The sequence below is a fragment of the Dipodomys spectabilis genome, unplaced genomic scaffold, assembly GCF_019054845.1.
Source record: "Dipodomys spectabilis isolate Male_0828 unplaced genomic scaffold, ASM1905484v1 ptg000043l, whole genome shotgun sequence".
Classification (NCBI taxonomy): Eukaryota; Metazoa; Chordata; class Mammalia; order Rodentia; family Heteromyidae; genus Dipodomys; species Dipodomys spectabilis.
This window is the reverse complement of record NW_024870720.1, coordinates 11,404,368-11,422,500: the sequence shown is the minus strand read 5'-3', so window position 1 is coordinate 11,422,500 and position 18,133 is coordinate 11,404,368. Positions and strand designations below refer to the sequence as shown.

At 33.7% G+C, this 18,133-nt stretch overlaps 1 protein-coding gene across 1 annotated transcript in view; it reads left to right on the top strand.

Annotated features, from left to right (window-relative positions):
• The window catches only part of Gabrg1 (gamma-aminobutyric acid type A receptor subunit gamma1), a 64,901-nt gene that overhangs the window by 23,958 nt on the left and 22,810 nt on the right, over positions 1-18,133 (top strand). The window contains exon 3 of the mRNA XM_042678238.1: positions 7,624-7,691. Coding sequence (XP_042534172.1) covers positions 7,624-7,691 — 68 coding nt within the window. The remainder of the gene's footprint in view (positions 1-7,623; positions 7,692-18,133) is intronic.

Here is an 18,133-nt window from a genome sequence, read left to right as displayed (position 1 = left end):
TTATTGATGCCCTAACATCTGCAAATGAGTTGTTTTCCCTACCTGTTCATCTCTATGTGTATCTATGGTGGATGCTATATTTCTTCTTCTATCCTTAGAGAAGTTTTTGGAAATGTGTTGACTTAATGCTTTAGGGGGAAAGATTGATAATAGTTTAACATTTTAAGTAGATATCCAAATATTTAGACTTTCTTCTTTTCTTTGTTGTGATTACTTAAAATTGGCAAATAATTTTTCCATTAACTTTCAAGTGTATAGTGTTAAATAGCTTTATACTTTGTAAAGTTTTAATATTTCAGATCTGAGGGTTTTTTCCATTTCTTATTCTTGTACTAGTAATCTGATCCTTCACTTATAAATCAATCTTGAATGTTTTAAATTTTGTTGGTATTGTTTATTCACATTTTGGCTTTATCAATTTTCTATAATTTTAAAATTAAAATTTTTTAATTTTATTGTTTTATAATACTAGGGTTTTATTCTCATAGACTGTATAAATCATTTTGCTTCAAAGTAAATTTTTTATTCAGTGAATTGGCATCTGTACATAAATTCAAATAAGCTTTTATTGTTAACAGCATAAACACAATATTTATCTGAATTATGAGAGTTATATTAACACAATATTATTAACTTATCTAGAGGCATTTTTCTAATTTTTTGCTTCTCTTATATGTTTTGTTCTGCTTCAGATATCTACCAAAATTTTACATTACATTCTCAGGCCTCTTCTTCCTCTCTGTTTTGCTGTAGTTTTTCATGTTTTGTTTCCTTTGTGACTTTAATAATTTTAAAGAGTCTTGGCCAGTTACATGATCCTCAAGTTGAGGGGTTTTTTTTCCCCCTGATGTTGTTATTTATTTAAACTTTTTATTTGTAGTGGGTTTCAAACTCATGGCTACAAACTTGCCTGGCTTGCTTGTCAATGCTGTCACTCGAACTAACACTCCAACCTGGGATTTTTGTGGTTAATTTTGGTGATTCATCACCAGCATGGACCGTTTGTTCAAGTTGACCACAATCCAGCTACCATCCCCAGAACTCAGCTTCTTGAGATTTCAGGCTTTAAGACTTGAGCCACTTGTACTCAACAGTATTTTTAATATGGTAGAGCGAAGTATTTCCTTTTTACCAGGAACTCTGTCCCTTTCCAGCATTACAGCAGGATGACACTGAGTTACTGTCTGTGATGCTAACTTTAATTAGGGAATGAGGTATAGTTTATTTCATGTTTTTCTTCCAAATATTCTTGCTTTCCCACTTTTACTATTCCTTTTGACCATCTCATGGGCAAAAATAGGAAATAATGTGTTCTGAACACAGATGTATTTCTATCCTATCTCACAATAGTGAGACACAAATCTGCATTGGTAAATCTGCACTCCAGGTTTATACTCTCAGAGTTCATTCTAGCCTTCCCCATTTCTTTATTGTAATTTCCTTAGGACTTGATTTTTGTTGGAATTTTTTTTGTCTTTTCTTTTTTGGTACTGGGGATCGAACCCAGGACGTTGCACTTGCTAGGCAAGCGCTTTGCCACTGAGCTACATCCCAGCCCTTTTGTTGGAATTTTTTACATCTTTATTCATTAAGATTTGTCAATATCTGCCTTGGAATGTGGCTTAGTGGTAGAACGGTTGCCTAGTATGCATGAAGCACTGGGTTCAATTCCTCAGTACCACATACGGATAAAAAGCTGGAAGTGGTGCTGTGGCTCAAGTGGTAGAGTGCTAGCCTTGAGAAAAAGCAGCTTAGGAACAGTGCCCAGGCCCAGAGTTCAAGCCCCAGGACTGGCAAAAAAAAATATTTGTCAATCTCTTCTAGGGATATTGATTCATATTAAAAATCTATGGAATATTTTTTTTAAATTAAAAATACTACAATTCAAGAGCAATTCACCCATATTCACACCTGATAGTTGTAAAGTTTTATATATATAGTTTCTGGTAACTATATATATATATATATATATATATATATATAGTTACCAGAAACTTTAGAATGGCTTTTTGTGATTCACATAAAGTCTGAATCTAATTTTTCATCTTTTCCAAATTCCCGTTCATTAGGTATAGTAAAGTCATTTTTTTGCCGTTATTACTGGTGATGTTAACTTTATCATGTGTTCTTACATTTATTTATTTCTTTTTTTGTTCCCTCTAGTCTATTTTTCTTGTATGTTCCACCACAATACACCAGAAGCAAAGGTTTAATATTTTATTGAAGTGAAAACATGTGCAGTAATGTCATATAAGATCTGGCTTACCTCATAAATATTGGCTTGTTTTTCCTTTTCAGGCCCTTACATGTTTGTTTTAATATATCAACTTACTGCCAACACATTTATCCTCACAGTAATAAGCTGATATTTGTATGAGGATTGTGTTAAATTTGTAAATCAACTTTATGAGAATTGACTTCTTGTTAACATTGACTTTTCTAATACAACAAAGGGGGTGGGTAGCTTCTTCATATTTATTTGATCCTATCCCAATGCATGTAAAAGATTTATCCAGAGACTTATTCTATTTCTTAAGCATAATATTTAACATTAAAATTTCATGAGGTACATACTGTTTTCTTAACTATAGTTTAGGAGATTATTGATTCATGGCTGCTCATTTTACAACCTGTTACACATTGATTTTGTTTTTTACTTTCAGTTTAAAAATTAGTTCTCTGGCTGGGTGCCGGTGGCTCACGCCTGTAATCCTAGCTACTCAGCAGCCTGAGATCTGAGGATCGCAGTTCAAAGCCAGCCTGGGCAGGAAAGTCTGTGAGACACTTATCTCCAATAAACCAGCAGAAAAAAAAATGGAAGTGGCACTGTGGCTCAAGTAGTAGATCACTAGCTGAAGAGATGAGAGACAGTGCCCAGGCCCAGAGTTCAAGCCCCATGATACTCTAACAGCATATACAAATAATTTTAAAGCAAATTCAGATGCAATTAATTTTGACCTCTAATTGCATTAGTCACTTGTCTTGCATATTTACTGCTTGCTCTCACACAACATATATTTGTCACTTAGTTTTAAACTTTACTCATGATATTTTATTCTTTAATCTTTATCAATAAATATATAATTTTCCAGTGTTAGCTATTTCTTTTCCAGTTCTTGGAAATGTAACCAAGGCCTGAAGCGTATACTATTCCACTTCAGCAATATCCCAAGTCCTTTAACTTTTTGTTTCATTTTGAGATAGGGTTTCTCTAACTTTTTGGAGACTGACTTGCTCTCATAATCTCCTCTCTCCACCTACCAAGTAGCTGTGATAATTAAAGGCATGTACCACCATATTTGGCCTACCATTATTCTATTTTGTTTATGTTTCCTTAGTCATTTCTTATTTCAGGAGAAAATTTGAAGACTTAGTATTGTTTTGAAGTAGTTTAATGTTGAAAAGTAGGCCTGTCTTTGATCCCTCTTTTTGATTAACACAGATTAGCTATAAACAAAACCTGTATGTCAGGCTTTATTTCACTAGTGTTTTCTTTTAATAGTCTATTTCATTGGTCACTTCTGTGCATTAGTTTTGAGACATTTGTTCATAGTCCTGTTCATTAGCTCTTGTCATTTATCTCATTTTTATTTCTGGAGGCCTTTGTGAATTTTTTAATTTTTCAATTGAATAATTTTGCTAGAATATATCTCAGAATTGTTCAGGTTGAATAACATTTTCCCAAATACCTGATAATTCTTTATGTAATGAAATTTCAACTTTCTGTCAACTACATGAAGATTTGTTATCATAGTTACTCATGAATTTATTTTGTACTACAGGGTTGGATATTTGTTGAATTCTACCATATTGACTTTCTTTCGTAAAATTTCATTTATTTATTTATTTATATTGTAAAGGTGATATACAGAGAGTTTACAGTTACATGAGTCAGATAATGAGTACATTTCTTTTTGAACAGTATATTGACTTTCTTGATGGATTCCAATTATTGGAATGTTAATCCCTTTGCCTGTCTTGGCTTTGCACAATTTGTTCCCTTACATCTTATTGGATTTATCTTCTCACTATTTGTTTCCCCTGCTTATTCCTAATTGTAATGAACTAATTAGTGATAATCCTGTAACTGGCTTCTTTCTAATTTTTTCTTTAAATTTTTATCAATTATACATTCTATTCTCCTTCTATGTTTAGGGACAAAGTGTTTTTCTCCTGCTCAGTTTTCATCCCATTGGGAATTGATCTACTTCTATTCTGGTGCTGTGTGTAAAGCAGAGTATTTAAACTCACATCACAGAAAGAGGCTGACCAAAACAATCCCAAGTCATTTCTACCTGCTTCCTCTGTGTGAAAAATATAATTAGTTGTGGCAGGACGTGAATTTCCCATTCACTGTAAGACAACTGCAAAGAAAGGATTTAGATTTCCATGTGGCTGATGTATTAAACATATTCTGTTGCCAGCAGTCAAGACATCATTTAATGAACTTGGAGTGACCATTTCTTTAGCTATCTTTTTTTTCTGATTTTCAACTAAAATTTAGTTTTGCTTTCTGAGCATTATCAAATTGTACCTCTCTGTGCATTTGGTCTGAGAAAAACATAGCGCTGTGAAATAGTATTTTCTTAGCTTCCAAGAAGTCTTAATTTTAAATAATTTTAATTTCAAGTATTATTCATAGTAAAATCAAAGTGACAATGAATCATTATAAAGGAGAAGTTATATAGATTTCTGTTTTTTTCCTTCACGTTATATATTCAAAGCCTATAGTTACCACTTGTAGTATCAACATTAATCTGAAATATTTTATTTTTCATTTGCGCCTTCAGATTAAAGTATCAGATCAAATATCAGCCCAAAGTTATATAAAACAACTAATAAACATTCACAGTTTAGAGATATATATTGTACTCTTTTAAATTTCATATCTTTATATTATTGATTAGCTCAACAGTCTTTATATCCTGTTAAGGTTATTGATTTTTATTCCATGTAGCTTAGGTACTAATGCCAGATTCAATATTTTTCTAACATGCATGCATAGATTCATCTTGTATCAAATAAGAAATGTTGAGAGCAAAGACTAGGGTAGATCATCATATCTAAAACGTGCTACATTTTAAAAATGACAAATAGATCCTATAAATATAAGAATTCTTAAGAATCTTGTATTTTCCACTGTTCAGCCTATACAGTGCATAATAAAATCAGGAGCTCAGTACTTATTGATATGTTACTCAAAAATATCAAATTATTTAAGATTGGGATGTAGCTTATACCAGTTTTAATTGCTTGTAACTTATAATAAATGTACTTTCAAATGGAAATAAACAGCTTATTGTTTTGTTGTTAATTGGCATTCATAAAAATTATTCTGTAAATCTAGCTGTAATTAGCTTAATTATACAATTATTGCCTTTTGTTTAGTCAGAAATAAATTACAAATATTTAAGTAACTCATCTCAGAAATAATTACTTAATGTCAATCACAAAATCTTTTATCAATCATGTGCTGTACTTTTATTTAAGATGTTTAATCGAGGTTAGCAGGCTGAATTGCTTTTTTTGCTTATTATGTCAGTCTGAAAATTTATACTTTTCTATACTGAAACTATATCTAACAAGATCATTTTTTCCTCTCAAAAAAATAAATATAAGCTGGGTGCTGGTGGTTCACTTCTGTAATGCCAGCTACTGAGGAGACTGAGATCTAAGGTACATCATTCAAAGCCAACTAGGCCTTAAGATTCTTATCTCCAATGAACAACCAGAAAATAGGAAGTGGAGCTGTGGCTTAAAGTGGTAGAGTACTAGCTTTGAACAAAAGAGTTCAGGGACAGCATCTACACCCTGAGTTCAAGCCCCATGACCACCACCACCACCAACAACAAAAATAAATACAACATACAATATTTATTTTTTGTCTGAGAAAAACAACAACAAAAGAAGAAAATAAACCCCACTCTGTAAATTAGAAATGTTTCACTTTTTTATTTCAAAAAAATAAATTTCAATATTGTTTTGGAGCTTCCTCTATGCACTGTTCTGCAAGATATCTAAGATATTGCTAAGATAATGCTCCAAAATTTGATAGTTTGGAATCTCTGCAAGATTCCTTTTTTTAAAAGTGAATTTGGAGAGAATAGGGCTGCACAGATGCCTAGACTGGCTAGCTTAGAGGATGAAGGTCTGCACTCAAGTCAATCAAGAGAAAGCAGACGAAAGTTTAAAAAGGGAAAGTGAGCAAACATGATTGAAACTATGCAGCAAGAGCAAGAAACTTCAATTCCACAGGTAATTTTATGCTTTTCCCTTTATCTTTATCTTTGCCAGTACTGAGTTTTGAACTCAAAACCTTGTATTTGCTTAACTTTCTTGCTTGGCTGCCACTCCACAAGCTACCACCCTAGCTTTATGCTCATTGATTTGGAGGAGAACCTTGAACTTTTTTGTCCAGGATGAGTCTTCTAGGTCTCAGTCTTGTGAATAGCTAGGATTATAGGCAGGGGCCACAAACCATAGGCAGGTGACAATCTTTAAAGTTAAATCAGGTGAGATAAATAAATCAGATTAATTATGTCATAGTTATAAATCATATCTGTATATTAACAGCAATAATATCTTAAGATGCAATAAATAAGACCCACAGGGATACAATATACTCTACATGAATTAAGTAATGTCTTAGATGTGAACCAATTCTTAAATAATATCATAGTAAGAAAGACAGGAAGGAGGTATATACAAATATTTATTAGACTCCTCACAGGAGGAGCCTAAACATGAAAATATTTTATTTTCATAATAAATATTGTCCTTTTTTTATATTTTGGGTCCGGTCGTGGGGCCTGAACTCTGGGCCTGGGCGCTGTCCCTCAGCTCTTCAGCTCAAGGCTAGCGCGCTAACACTTGAGCCACAGCGCCACTTCCGGCTTTTTTCTTTTTGCTTATGTGGTGCTGAGGAATCAAACCCAGGGCCTCATGCATGCAAGGCAAGTGCTCTACCACTGAGCCACCTTCCCAGACCAATATTGTGCCTTTTTATTCTGTTCACTATACTGTAATTTTAGTGAGTGTTTTTGACTGGATTGTGCTGATTCACAATACACATTTTTTATGTATTTTTCAAACTTTGATATTCTGTGATGTTTACATGTTGTCTTTAAATCTGCATTTCAGGAATACCTACAGCTTGAACATTTGAAAAAGTTACAGATCAGGGCTTATTTTTTTTCCAACTTTCTGAGAAAAAAGAAGTTAAACATTTACTAGCTTAGAGCTGATAAACATGAAGTAGAATGAGATAATCTTATTCATTATTATTATTATCTAAAGTCCTATAACAAATTCATAATAGATTATTTAGAATATTTTTAAAATTAGATTTCTTACTGTAGGTAGACAGTTTGGACATTTTACTATTTTTAGGTTGTACCATTAATTTTTTTAAATAAAAAGCTAAACATATGATTGATTTATGAGTAGCTATTTGATTGATAGGCAAAACTAAATCATCATTATTTATATGTACTATGCTTTTACATTTATTATGAGTTGTTTTGTAGTCGAGATAGTGAAAGCTAAGAAAGTTAGCATTTACTTAAATTAATTTTATAAACAGCTGCAATAATATTGTCTGTTCTTTTTGTTGACATTTTGCAGTGAGGCCCACAGTCATAGAAACTGATGTTTATGTCAACAGCATTGGACCAGTGGATCCCATAAATATGGTGAGCAAGGAATATTAAAACTATACAGCTTCTTGGTATATATCTTCATATTAAAATAACTGATTTCTAATAATGGACTCTGAGTAAATTCAGGTTAACACATGCAATTTCTATGTGCCAGGTACTGGTAACAGGAACTAAAATGATCAGCTATCTTAGAATTAATACCTTCTTACTTCAGATTGTTAGGTTTGGCAGGACAATTGCAAGGTACAAATAATGAACTTCTGATCCATCAAGAGCGAATCCTTGAGAACATCTGGACAAAGTAAATCAGAAGGCCCAAGATGGGAAAGGATCTGATGAAAGTCAAGTCTAATTAGAGAGCTCAACTTCCTAAAAAGACCAGATGGATTTCTACCAGTTCAATGGCAGTGAGATATAAAGGGCAAGGTAATGAACTGAGGTGAAAGTGATATTTAAGGGCCTTATTTAGGATCATCTTCTAAGCAATCAGATTGGAAGTTCATATGTTACTCTGTAACATATACATTGTTTTCCACTGGATAACACACATGAGCAAAGTTTTTCATCAGACAATGTCCTGGATAAACTTACATTTTTTAGTACATTGCTCAAAAAATTATAGAAGACAGATCTAAGGGATGGATCATAGCTAGAAAAATTAGGTAAGTGGTTGCATTTGTCTGGAAAGTAGACACCCAATGTAATAAAGTAAAAGTAGCATATTTTAAAAAATATTAGGTGAAAATTTTAGACCTTGGTGACACATTGATTGTTCATAGGCTGATTAGATTATAAGGAGTTGAAGAGACTTTGCACATGAAGGAGTCATTATTTGGGATAGGGAAAACAGGCATGCACAACTTAAAAATGATAAGCTTGCAATCAGGAAGATATTCCATAGTTGTTTAATTCCTATGACTACTATTCAGGGTAGATGTCAGGGTAAGATATACACATAAATCAGGGAGGGAAAGGAACAAGTGGTATTTGACATATCTTAAAATTTCACAAGTATATGATATCATCTCAGAGACTATTTTATGAGGAATATAGGTCTGAAAAACAGATGGTATTATTATATATGTATATGTGTGTGAGTGTGTAATCCAGGGGTCATAGTATGAAAGGGATTGTCTAGGAAGGGATCAGTGAGAGGGGAAAAGGAGGGAATAATGGGTGGTAAAGATGATAACACACACATATATAATTTTCATTATACACATGAACATACATGACATATATTTTATATGTGTGTCTCAGCCTAGTGTCACCAAATGCTAGTTGAAGAAGGGAGGAGGAGAAATAGGAGGAAAAGCAATATGGAGGAAAGGCTGACTTTGTTCACACTACATTGTGTACCTGTATGGAAACATTGCAATGAAACTTCCTCATTACAAATATTGGCTCAAAAATTAAAAATAATAAGCACAGGAGGAAGAAAGAGCAATATATAAATGTACATACTGTCAAAAATGAAAGCAATGGAAGAGGAACCTGGAAGATTTTCTTTTTTAAAAAATGAGAATGAAGAGAGAGGAAATCATAATGAACTGCAGATATATATATGACATTCAATACAAAATTGACTAAATCAGACACACTTATATTAGGATGAAATTCAGTAGAACAGGAATAAGTGATGAATTAAACATCATCTGAGATCCTCGAAAGTTGTCTCTTATCCAAACTTTTTGTTACAGAGACCTAAAGGTATTTATGGGTATTGCAGGGAGATTCACACAATCAAACACTGGCTTCAGGGTACTGGTAGTGAGAATTGCAGATTTAATATTTCACAATACTAATTTTAATCATTTAACCTAAGAGAAGACAAGATAAAGAGTATAGGCTTAAATGAAGTATAGTTAGAAAGAGCTCTACTGTTCTACAGCCTAACAAGATAGGGTATATTTCAACAAGATAGGAGACATTTCGTAAAGAACTGCCAGAAAAATTCAGTTTCCCAATGAACAATGGAAAATATCTAAAGTAGAAATTTGAATCACGTTTAGCTAATCTACAAATTGCGTACTATTTTATTGTCATACTGTAGTCAATAAATACTTATATTTTTATGCCATATCTCTCCTATCCTACAAGTGCCTAACATGGAAGGAAGAAGAGGAAAGGAATGAATGTCACACATTAGGAACATATCTAAGTCTCTGAAAGCAGAAATAGTAAATGAAAATACAAGTTTGGGGAGAAAATAAAGATACCACAAAGCCAATCCAAACCAAGGGAAGAAAGTTCCAGTACATTTTGATCTCAGCTCTACCTGGAGCAAATTCTATGCAAGCTAAAGAAAAAAAGCATTTAAATACCTGGTTGTAATAATATTAGATTCTTAACATTGATCAGACTTCAGAAATTAATGTATTACTAAATGTTAATTCTTTTCTTTAAAAAATTACAGTACTCAGTTTGTGAGTAAGCAATGCCTGAAGAAGATAAACCAGTATGGATACATACATGGAGGTCTTCATTTCCTCAATTACATTTTTTATTTGGGGATTTTGTTTTTTAGTTTTCCTGAATTTGTTAATGATGTAACATAGTCATTAAAATTAAAGAAAAATAGGAGTTGAAGCTGTGTTTGTGTTTGGGAACCATGTCAACAGGAATGGCTTCCAAGAGGCATTTATGACAATTTTTTTCCATAAAAGATTCATGGTGGTAAATATTGCATTTTTTTCCAAACAGGCAAATTACATACTTGTACCCTTGGACAGTGATAGTTTTAAAAAATGTAATTAAGTGAAATTGTTGCTGAAACTAATGATACTAAAATACATTAAATTAAAAAAAAACTCAATGGAACAGTTAACAATCTTTATTAAGGAGAAACACTTTCATACTAGGGATTAATAATAATGTTATGTAGAGATGAGTTTAGCTAAATAGTGCATGGAATTTAAAATTCACTTTTTATAAAATGAGCAAAATTGCTTTGAATATAAGTGTAATCAAGTAAGGAATCTTGAATATAATTAAGTAAAAGAGTAGTATTATTTTTCTTTATCTCATTAACTACTCATAGAATTTAAGTGACTAGAAGGAAGAAAACTAATATATTGATTTAACTATATCATTCTTAGATATCAAATTTTTAGTTGATCCAAAATTGTTGATTTTTATAAAGCTTGCCTACATAAAATAGATTTCTTTTTTCTTTTTTTTGGGTCCGGTCATGGGGCCTGAACTCTGGGCCTGGGCGCTGTCCCTCAGCTCTTCAGCTCAAGGCTAGTGCTCTACCACTTGAGCCACAGTGCCACTTCCAGCTTTTTTCTTTTTGCTTATGTGGTGCTGAGGAATCGAACCCAGGGTCTCAGGCATGCAAGGCAAGGGCTCTGCCACTGAGCCACCTTCCCAGCCCCTATAAAATAGATTTCTATAGATTACTTTTACACCTAAAATAATATTACCTAATTGGATATATTTTTCTTTCTTATTTTAAAGTTAAAACAATTGTTTTAATCTTAGTGTCCCTATGAAAAGATAGGCTCTTTGATAGTTATAAAATGAAGGAGCCAGATGTTGGTGTTTCTCGTTACTCACTTAGGGGCTGTTATGTTAGGATGCTGTTTGAAGCCAGCCCTGGTAGGAACGTTTTGGAGATTCGTTTTTTTTTGTTTGTTTTTTTTTTTAAGTTCTTTTTATTGTGAGAATACATACAGAGGGGTTACAATTACATGAGCAAGGTAATGAGTACATTTTTTATCAAGCCTCCTCCTTTGTTTCCCCTTACCATCTCTGCCTTCCCTCTCCAAAGTTGTAAAGTTCGTTTTTGACATAACAACTTGTACATCTCATGGTTGCAATGAGTCCACCTGTATCCCTATTTAAACAATTTGTTTTTTCCCCTCCCCTCCCCAATTATACAAACATCAAATACAATGAAAGCACGGGTTGTACCATGAGGGACATACAAAGCAACATATCTCTAATAAACTACTCAGAAAAAGCTGGAAGATGTGATGTGGCTCAAGTGGTAGAGTGCTTGCCTTGAGCACCAATGGGCTCATGAACAGCAGCCAGGCCTCAAGTTCAAACCCCAGGACTAGGAAAAAAAAAGAATGACTGTGCCAGACTCTACCAGTACCAGCCAACATAGATCATTTTATTAATTCTTACCTTGGAAAGTCATAGTTAAAACAAATAACAGATGAAAGAAAGAAGACTAAAAGAGTAACAGTAAAGTTTTTCAATCATGTTTATGTACTGATTAAAACAATCTTAAATCTAAATAGATAAGCATGTGTAATCAGCACTAAGGGCAAGGAAATGTTATTAACAGGAATTAAACTGGAATGAGAGTATTATCATTAACCTCTTCATTCTTCTGGTACCCTTGAGTATCTGTCTCATCGTTGGCAGTTTACTTTTGGATTAGCAAGTAAACACTGTGAGGTTTCAGCAATTCTCTATATCAAATGAGGATCAGTGAAAGGTGTGGGAGGTTCAAGATGATATTATAGGTGTCTAACCACACAAGATGAGTAAGACAAACTGCAAAAATTGGACATTTTAGCTGTGATTTATAGCTGGGTTTACTTGTAGCAACTGCTTACTCTCGTACAGTCTAATATTAAGGGATTGTTAATATAGGATCTTTGAAAATAAAGAACAAAAAGAAAACAGCTTACACATAGAAGACACTATTTTTCTTTCATTTTGAGGAGCGGTGTACTTCATGCAATTGGCTCTGATATCTTGGGGCTTGATTTCTCTCTATCTCTTTGTCCCTCATCTTTCTCATACCCATTCTGTATTTTTGTCCCTGCTACTAAATTTATGGAGATAAAGCTTTAGGCATAGTTTTCATATATCAAAGAAGAAAACTATTTCTTTTATTGGAAACAATCACTCTTTCTCAATTACATTAACTTAAAAAAATTATGAACAGCAAAAGCAGCACGCTAACCATGATTTTCCTGTCTAGAACACAGAGTTAAACTTGTGACAAAGTGGAACTCTGACATGATTTCTTCATACCCTGTAACCACTATTCTTGGCCAGAACACTTATTCTCACTGCAACCCACATGTCACAAATGTTTCACAGTTGTCTCACTGGGTTATCTAAAAGTTTATTTAATATTTTGTAGATAATTAAAAGACAAGCATGGTGATTCATACTTGTAATCCCAGCATCTAAGAGGCAAAGGCAGGAGAATGGCAAATTAGAGATTACATTGTGAGATTTTTCTCAAGAAGGCATGATAAATACCTAATCATTAGGGGCTGGGAAGGTGGCTCCAGTGGTAGAGCACTAGCCTTGAACTGAAGAGCTGAGGGATAATGCCCAGGCCCAGAGTTCAGGCCCCACGACTGGACCCCCACCCCCCCAAAAAAATACCTTATCACTAACTACTAACAAAATGATTGTTATTCTGTTATCTATTACTGAGTAGGCCTTAAATACCTAACTAGAGTTTTAGGTCATACCTTGGAAATGTCTTTGATCTAACACTTGTTTTGTGCTTTATAAACAAATGTGAAATTGAACAAGTAAGCTTGTTGAGGTTGGTTTGGGAAGATGGAAGAGAAATTAAGAGACCAGAACACAGGCACAGGCAATGGGTTAGATCTAGGTGCCTTGGGTGATTATCTGGACATATCAAAATGAAAATACCCTTTACAATTAATTGATGCTAATAATAATGAGGTATTTTTAATGTGAGAAAAAATGTGGTTTAAGTATTTTGGTTTTTGACATAATAGGAATTGGGAAATAGAATAATGAAAAATGCATAAACAATAGTGAGCATTGGGGTTTCTATTCAACTTTGTGATAGACTCAATAAATTCCAACATATAATACTAAGACAAACACAGAAAGCAAATGCTTTACAACAACAATGGCAGCAACATCTCCCCTGAAACAGACTTATGATGCTATTGTTAAATTCCATAAATTGGTTATAACATAAATATTGGAGCAGGTGTGATATGGACCATTTTAATGTATCTGTCCTCATAGTGTTCTGTCTTGTTTGGACAAGCTGGGTGAAAGGCAAGAAATATATTTTCAACATAGTTTAATCATAAGTGCACAAACATTTTCCTTGCGAAGTCTTAGTTAAAAATGAATAATGGAATAACAGTGAGGACACAGAATGACTAACCTAGCTCTCTAGTACTGAAACTTAGTGTGGCATCTGCTGCATATGTGGGTGGAAAACTAAATTTCTTGTTGATGATATGGCTTCTGTAGGAAGCAGATCTCATAGGAATATTAATGTTCCACTGTGGAAAATTTCTTACATTGGGAAAAACCTAGTAAGAGAATATAGTTTAGACACATGGTGATGCTGACTTTCCTAACACTTACTTTATAATTAAGGAGCAATGATCTGTGCAAGTACTACTCATTTATTCCTTTATTCGCAAACCCACTCAAATATTCTAGAGAGACAACAAAAATATATGCCATGAATATAGAGAATACAAAATAAATATGACCATGAAGTAACTTACCAAAAGTTGTAATTAGGAAAATATGAATTTCATTTCTCTAGTTGGGAACCTCATGCCTCATATGGATTATCTCTTTGATATTGAGGAGGGTTTAATTTGAAGAGTTCATGGTCAGAATTCCCTGTCTTATCTAAATCTTTGAGAGTTTCTTCCTTTTATCTCAATGAGAGTGAAAGAAATAATGAGAACACAAGAAAGCTTGAAAACTACGTAATGCACTCTAGACAACCAACAAGAATGAGGTGAAGAAGCTTTTTTTGATTAAATGAAAGATTCCTGCATGCAGATTTTAATTTTAATACATAAAAACATGAGAATACTTTTCATGTAGTAACAGTAGTAGGCTTAGTGAAATTTCATGTTTTTAAGAGTTGTATCCAGGAGCTGGGAAGGTGTCTCAGTGGTAGAGTGCTGCTTGCCTTGCATGTCTGAGGCCCTGGGTTCGATTCCTCAGCACCACATAAGCAAAAAGAAAAAAGCCAGAAGTGGCACTGTGGCTCAAGTGGTAGAGCGCTAGTCTTGAGCTGAAGAGCTGAGGGACAGCGCCCAGACCCAGAGTTCAGGCCCCACGACCGGACCCCTCCCCCCCCCAAAAAAGAGTTGTATCCAAAATTATTTCATGGAGCTAGGTTTTAAATATAAACCACATAAATTATGCCTAAAGTGTGTCACACATTACTATTCTTACCAAAAATTGCTTCCATTCCAGTCAATATTAAATTTCAGCAAAAGTGGAGGATGATTAAAGTGTAAGACAAATACACCTATATCTTAGTGGGTTGAATGACTTATTTCACATCCAAAGTTAGTGCCCTCTGACTTTCAATCATTATTTTCTTGGAACTTGTCTGAATAGCTGTTAAATCTTCAGAACAGATCACTTAGTTCAGAAAAAAAATAGAAAAGGACAAGAAACTATGAAAGTGAATATTGAGTGTATTACTTTCTTCCAACTGGATATGAATCAAAGTGTACTGACAGTAGAGTAAGAGATGACACAGGCATATCAACTTACATAGAAAAACTTGAAACAACACTTGTCTTTTAAAGCATCCTTTTCCCCTGTCTAGAAATTAAATACCTGGATGGTTTTGCCAAGGCTTTCCAAATCTATGATTGTCTATTCTACCTGCTGTAGCATTGTGATGGGCAATTTTTATATATCTACTTTCCTAGGATATGATTTGACTTGATACATTTGTTCCTGGAAAAGTATTTTAGATGCAATTAGTATATGAAGCATAAAGAAATTCCTCCATCAAGAAATTTTCCTTTATAGTATGGCTGAGCTTCATCTAATCAATGGAAGGTTTAAGGGAAACATTCTCTTGCTCTAGAAAGAAAAAGATGTCTGCAACCAGATTGCCTTGGATCACACCCTAAGATCTCTCTGGTGTTTCTCCATCTTCCAGTCTGTTCTACTGGAAAATCATTGCACAGTCAACTTCCTAAAATGTACCTGTCAAATCTTTCATCCATTCATGTGTCCATTGATCTTATTGGCCTGTACAAATCCACTAGCCATTTCAATCTATAAAGATAATGCTCACTGCAGATCTCAGAGCACATACTGAGTGTGTGTGTGTGTGTGTGTGTGTGTGTGTGTGTGTGTGTGTGTGTGTATGTGTGTGTGTGTGTGTGTGTGTAGACCTTAAAGGCTTTATGAGTATTTTTTTTGAAACTCTTTCCTTGTATGGAAGATAAATGATGTGAAATCACTGACATAAACTCTATTGTTTCACTGTTCCTTACATTTTCCATTTGTCTATCACCTTACTGTGATAGTCTTAAGAAGCTGGTATTTTGACAATAACTTAGCAAATAGATATGACATCTATAAAGAACATTTACTCCGTATAATGTGGTCTAGCTGTACTTTTTTCTTTCTTTCTTTTTTCTTCTTTTTGGGTCTGGCCGTGGGGCCTGAACTCTGGCCTGGGCGCTGTCCCTCAGCTCTTCAGCTCAAGGCTAGCGCTCTACCACTTGAGCCACAGTGCCACTTTCAACTTTTTTCTTTTTGCTTATGTGGTGCTGAGGAATTGAACCCAGGGCCTCAGGCATGCAAGGCAAGTGCTTTACCACTGAGCCACCTTCCCAGCCCCAGCTGTACTTTTTTTCTACATATTTTCATTATCTTAGTATTCTATTATTTAACCTTTTGACCTATATTTGGCAATGTAATTAGACAGGCTTGGTGAAAGATTAATTTTGAAGTGGTTAAACCAGATGAGGATCAAATTTCATGTAAGTATGCACCTATATTAATTTCTTAAATAGACTTTGAAAAGACTATAAATTTATTTATAGTCAACCTAGCAAGAAAACTAAAAATGTAGAAAAAGGATGATGATGCACATTTTAATACTTGAAATTTGATTTAACTTATAAATTAGGAGGGCAAGCTCTTTTGCATTTATTCATTAATGCTATTGTATTAAGGTGATAAATTAAATTGGCTCTCAGATGTTAATTGCACTCTTGTTTCTTTCAAAATGATATCCTCCTAGATATTATACCTATTCTGAGATCTATTTCTTACTTATTATACTTATTATTCTGATGATTATAACCTGTAACCGTGAACACACAATGTACAAGCACACAGTTTGATCCTTTTCAGGAGATTACACTAATAGCAATAGTAAATGAAATTGAGTTCTTTGATTACATATAAAATGGCACAGACTTTAACTTTCCTATCTCAGTGAGATATTTATTAAGGATTAACAATTTTAAAAGACTTGAGGGAATTAGCCTCTGCAGGACTTTGAGAAAAATGGATTATCAAGACAGTGCTCGACTCCTTTCTTCTTTTGATCTTACATCAAGGGAGCAATTGTGTGTAGAAAACTATTCATTTTCTACACAATTTTTTGTTCAGGAAATTTTGACCCCTTGCAAACTATAACTTTCCAGACAGTGATGAGGATATTTATAATTGGGCATTCTAAAGAAAATTCTTGGCTGAGGCTGGAGATCAGTGATGAACTGCTTACCTTGAAGGCTGTGGCTTTGATCATTAGCACTGGGAGAAACAGAAGGTCCTGGCTGCTATGGAGCATTATCTGCATATGCTTATAAAATTTTAATCCTTGACAAATAGTTCTTAAATATGCCAGTTAGGAAGCCTGAAGCACCATCTACCTTCCAGGTAATATGAGATCTACTCTATCAACCAATGTTGGTTATTTGCCAAGTCATGATTGTGGCTGGTAATTTACACAGTTACAGCTATTTGATTCCATCCACAAATTAATTTTGACAGATAACATTTTGATTCTTCCAGATAAAATTGATGAAATGTTCTTTCCAGGATATGTCATAGAATAAGTAAGAATATTCTCTATTTACATTCACTGTTTTCTTTTTAAAAATTTTATTCTCAAGGTGATATACAGATTGTTTACAGTTACATAAGTAAGGTAGTGATTATATTTCTTGTCTAACTTGGTACCCCTTTCCCCATTTTCCTCCTTCCCTCCCACATTAACTGTTTTCTTATCTTTAGCACAGTTGCACAGTTAGTCTGTGAACAGCTAAGCTTTTGTGTCAAGTGAAGAAACTATTCAGAAAAATCATCATTGATTCTGAATAAATCAATAAGGATATCTGACATAAGGAAGAAGCCAGGATAGGGATTAAGCATAATTACAAAAGTTTTTCCACAAGATTTAAGGTGGGGTGACATTATATTAGTGATATTGTACTTACACATCTTTCATACCTACTGAAAGCATGCACATAGTATGCACCTCTCTGTTAGTATTATTGAGATGATTAAGTACCTCTAGCATAAATCTGTTTATCACGTATTGTGGAATATGTTTTGCATTATGTTTCAGCTCCAAATATCCACATTAATGACATCAACCATGTTGTACAGTGGAAGTAAAAAGCTTTATAAGGTTACAAAAGTGCTTTTAATACACAGATTCTGTGCTATTCTACATTACAATGGAAAAGAATCCAAAAAACCCAAATGGTATTTGTATTCCT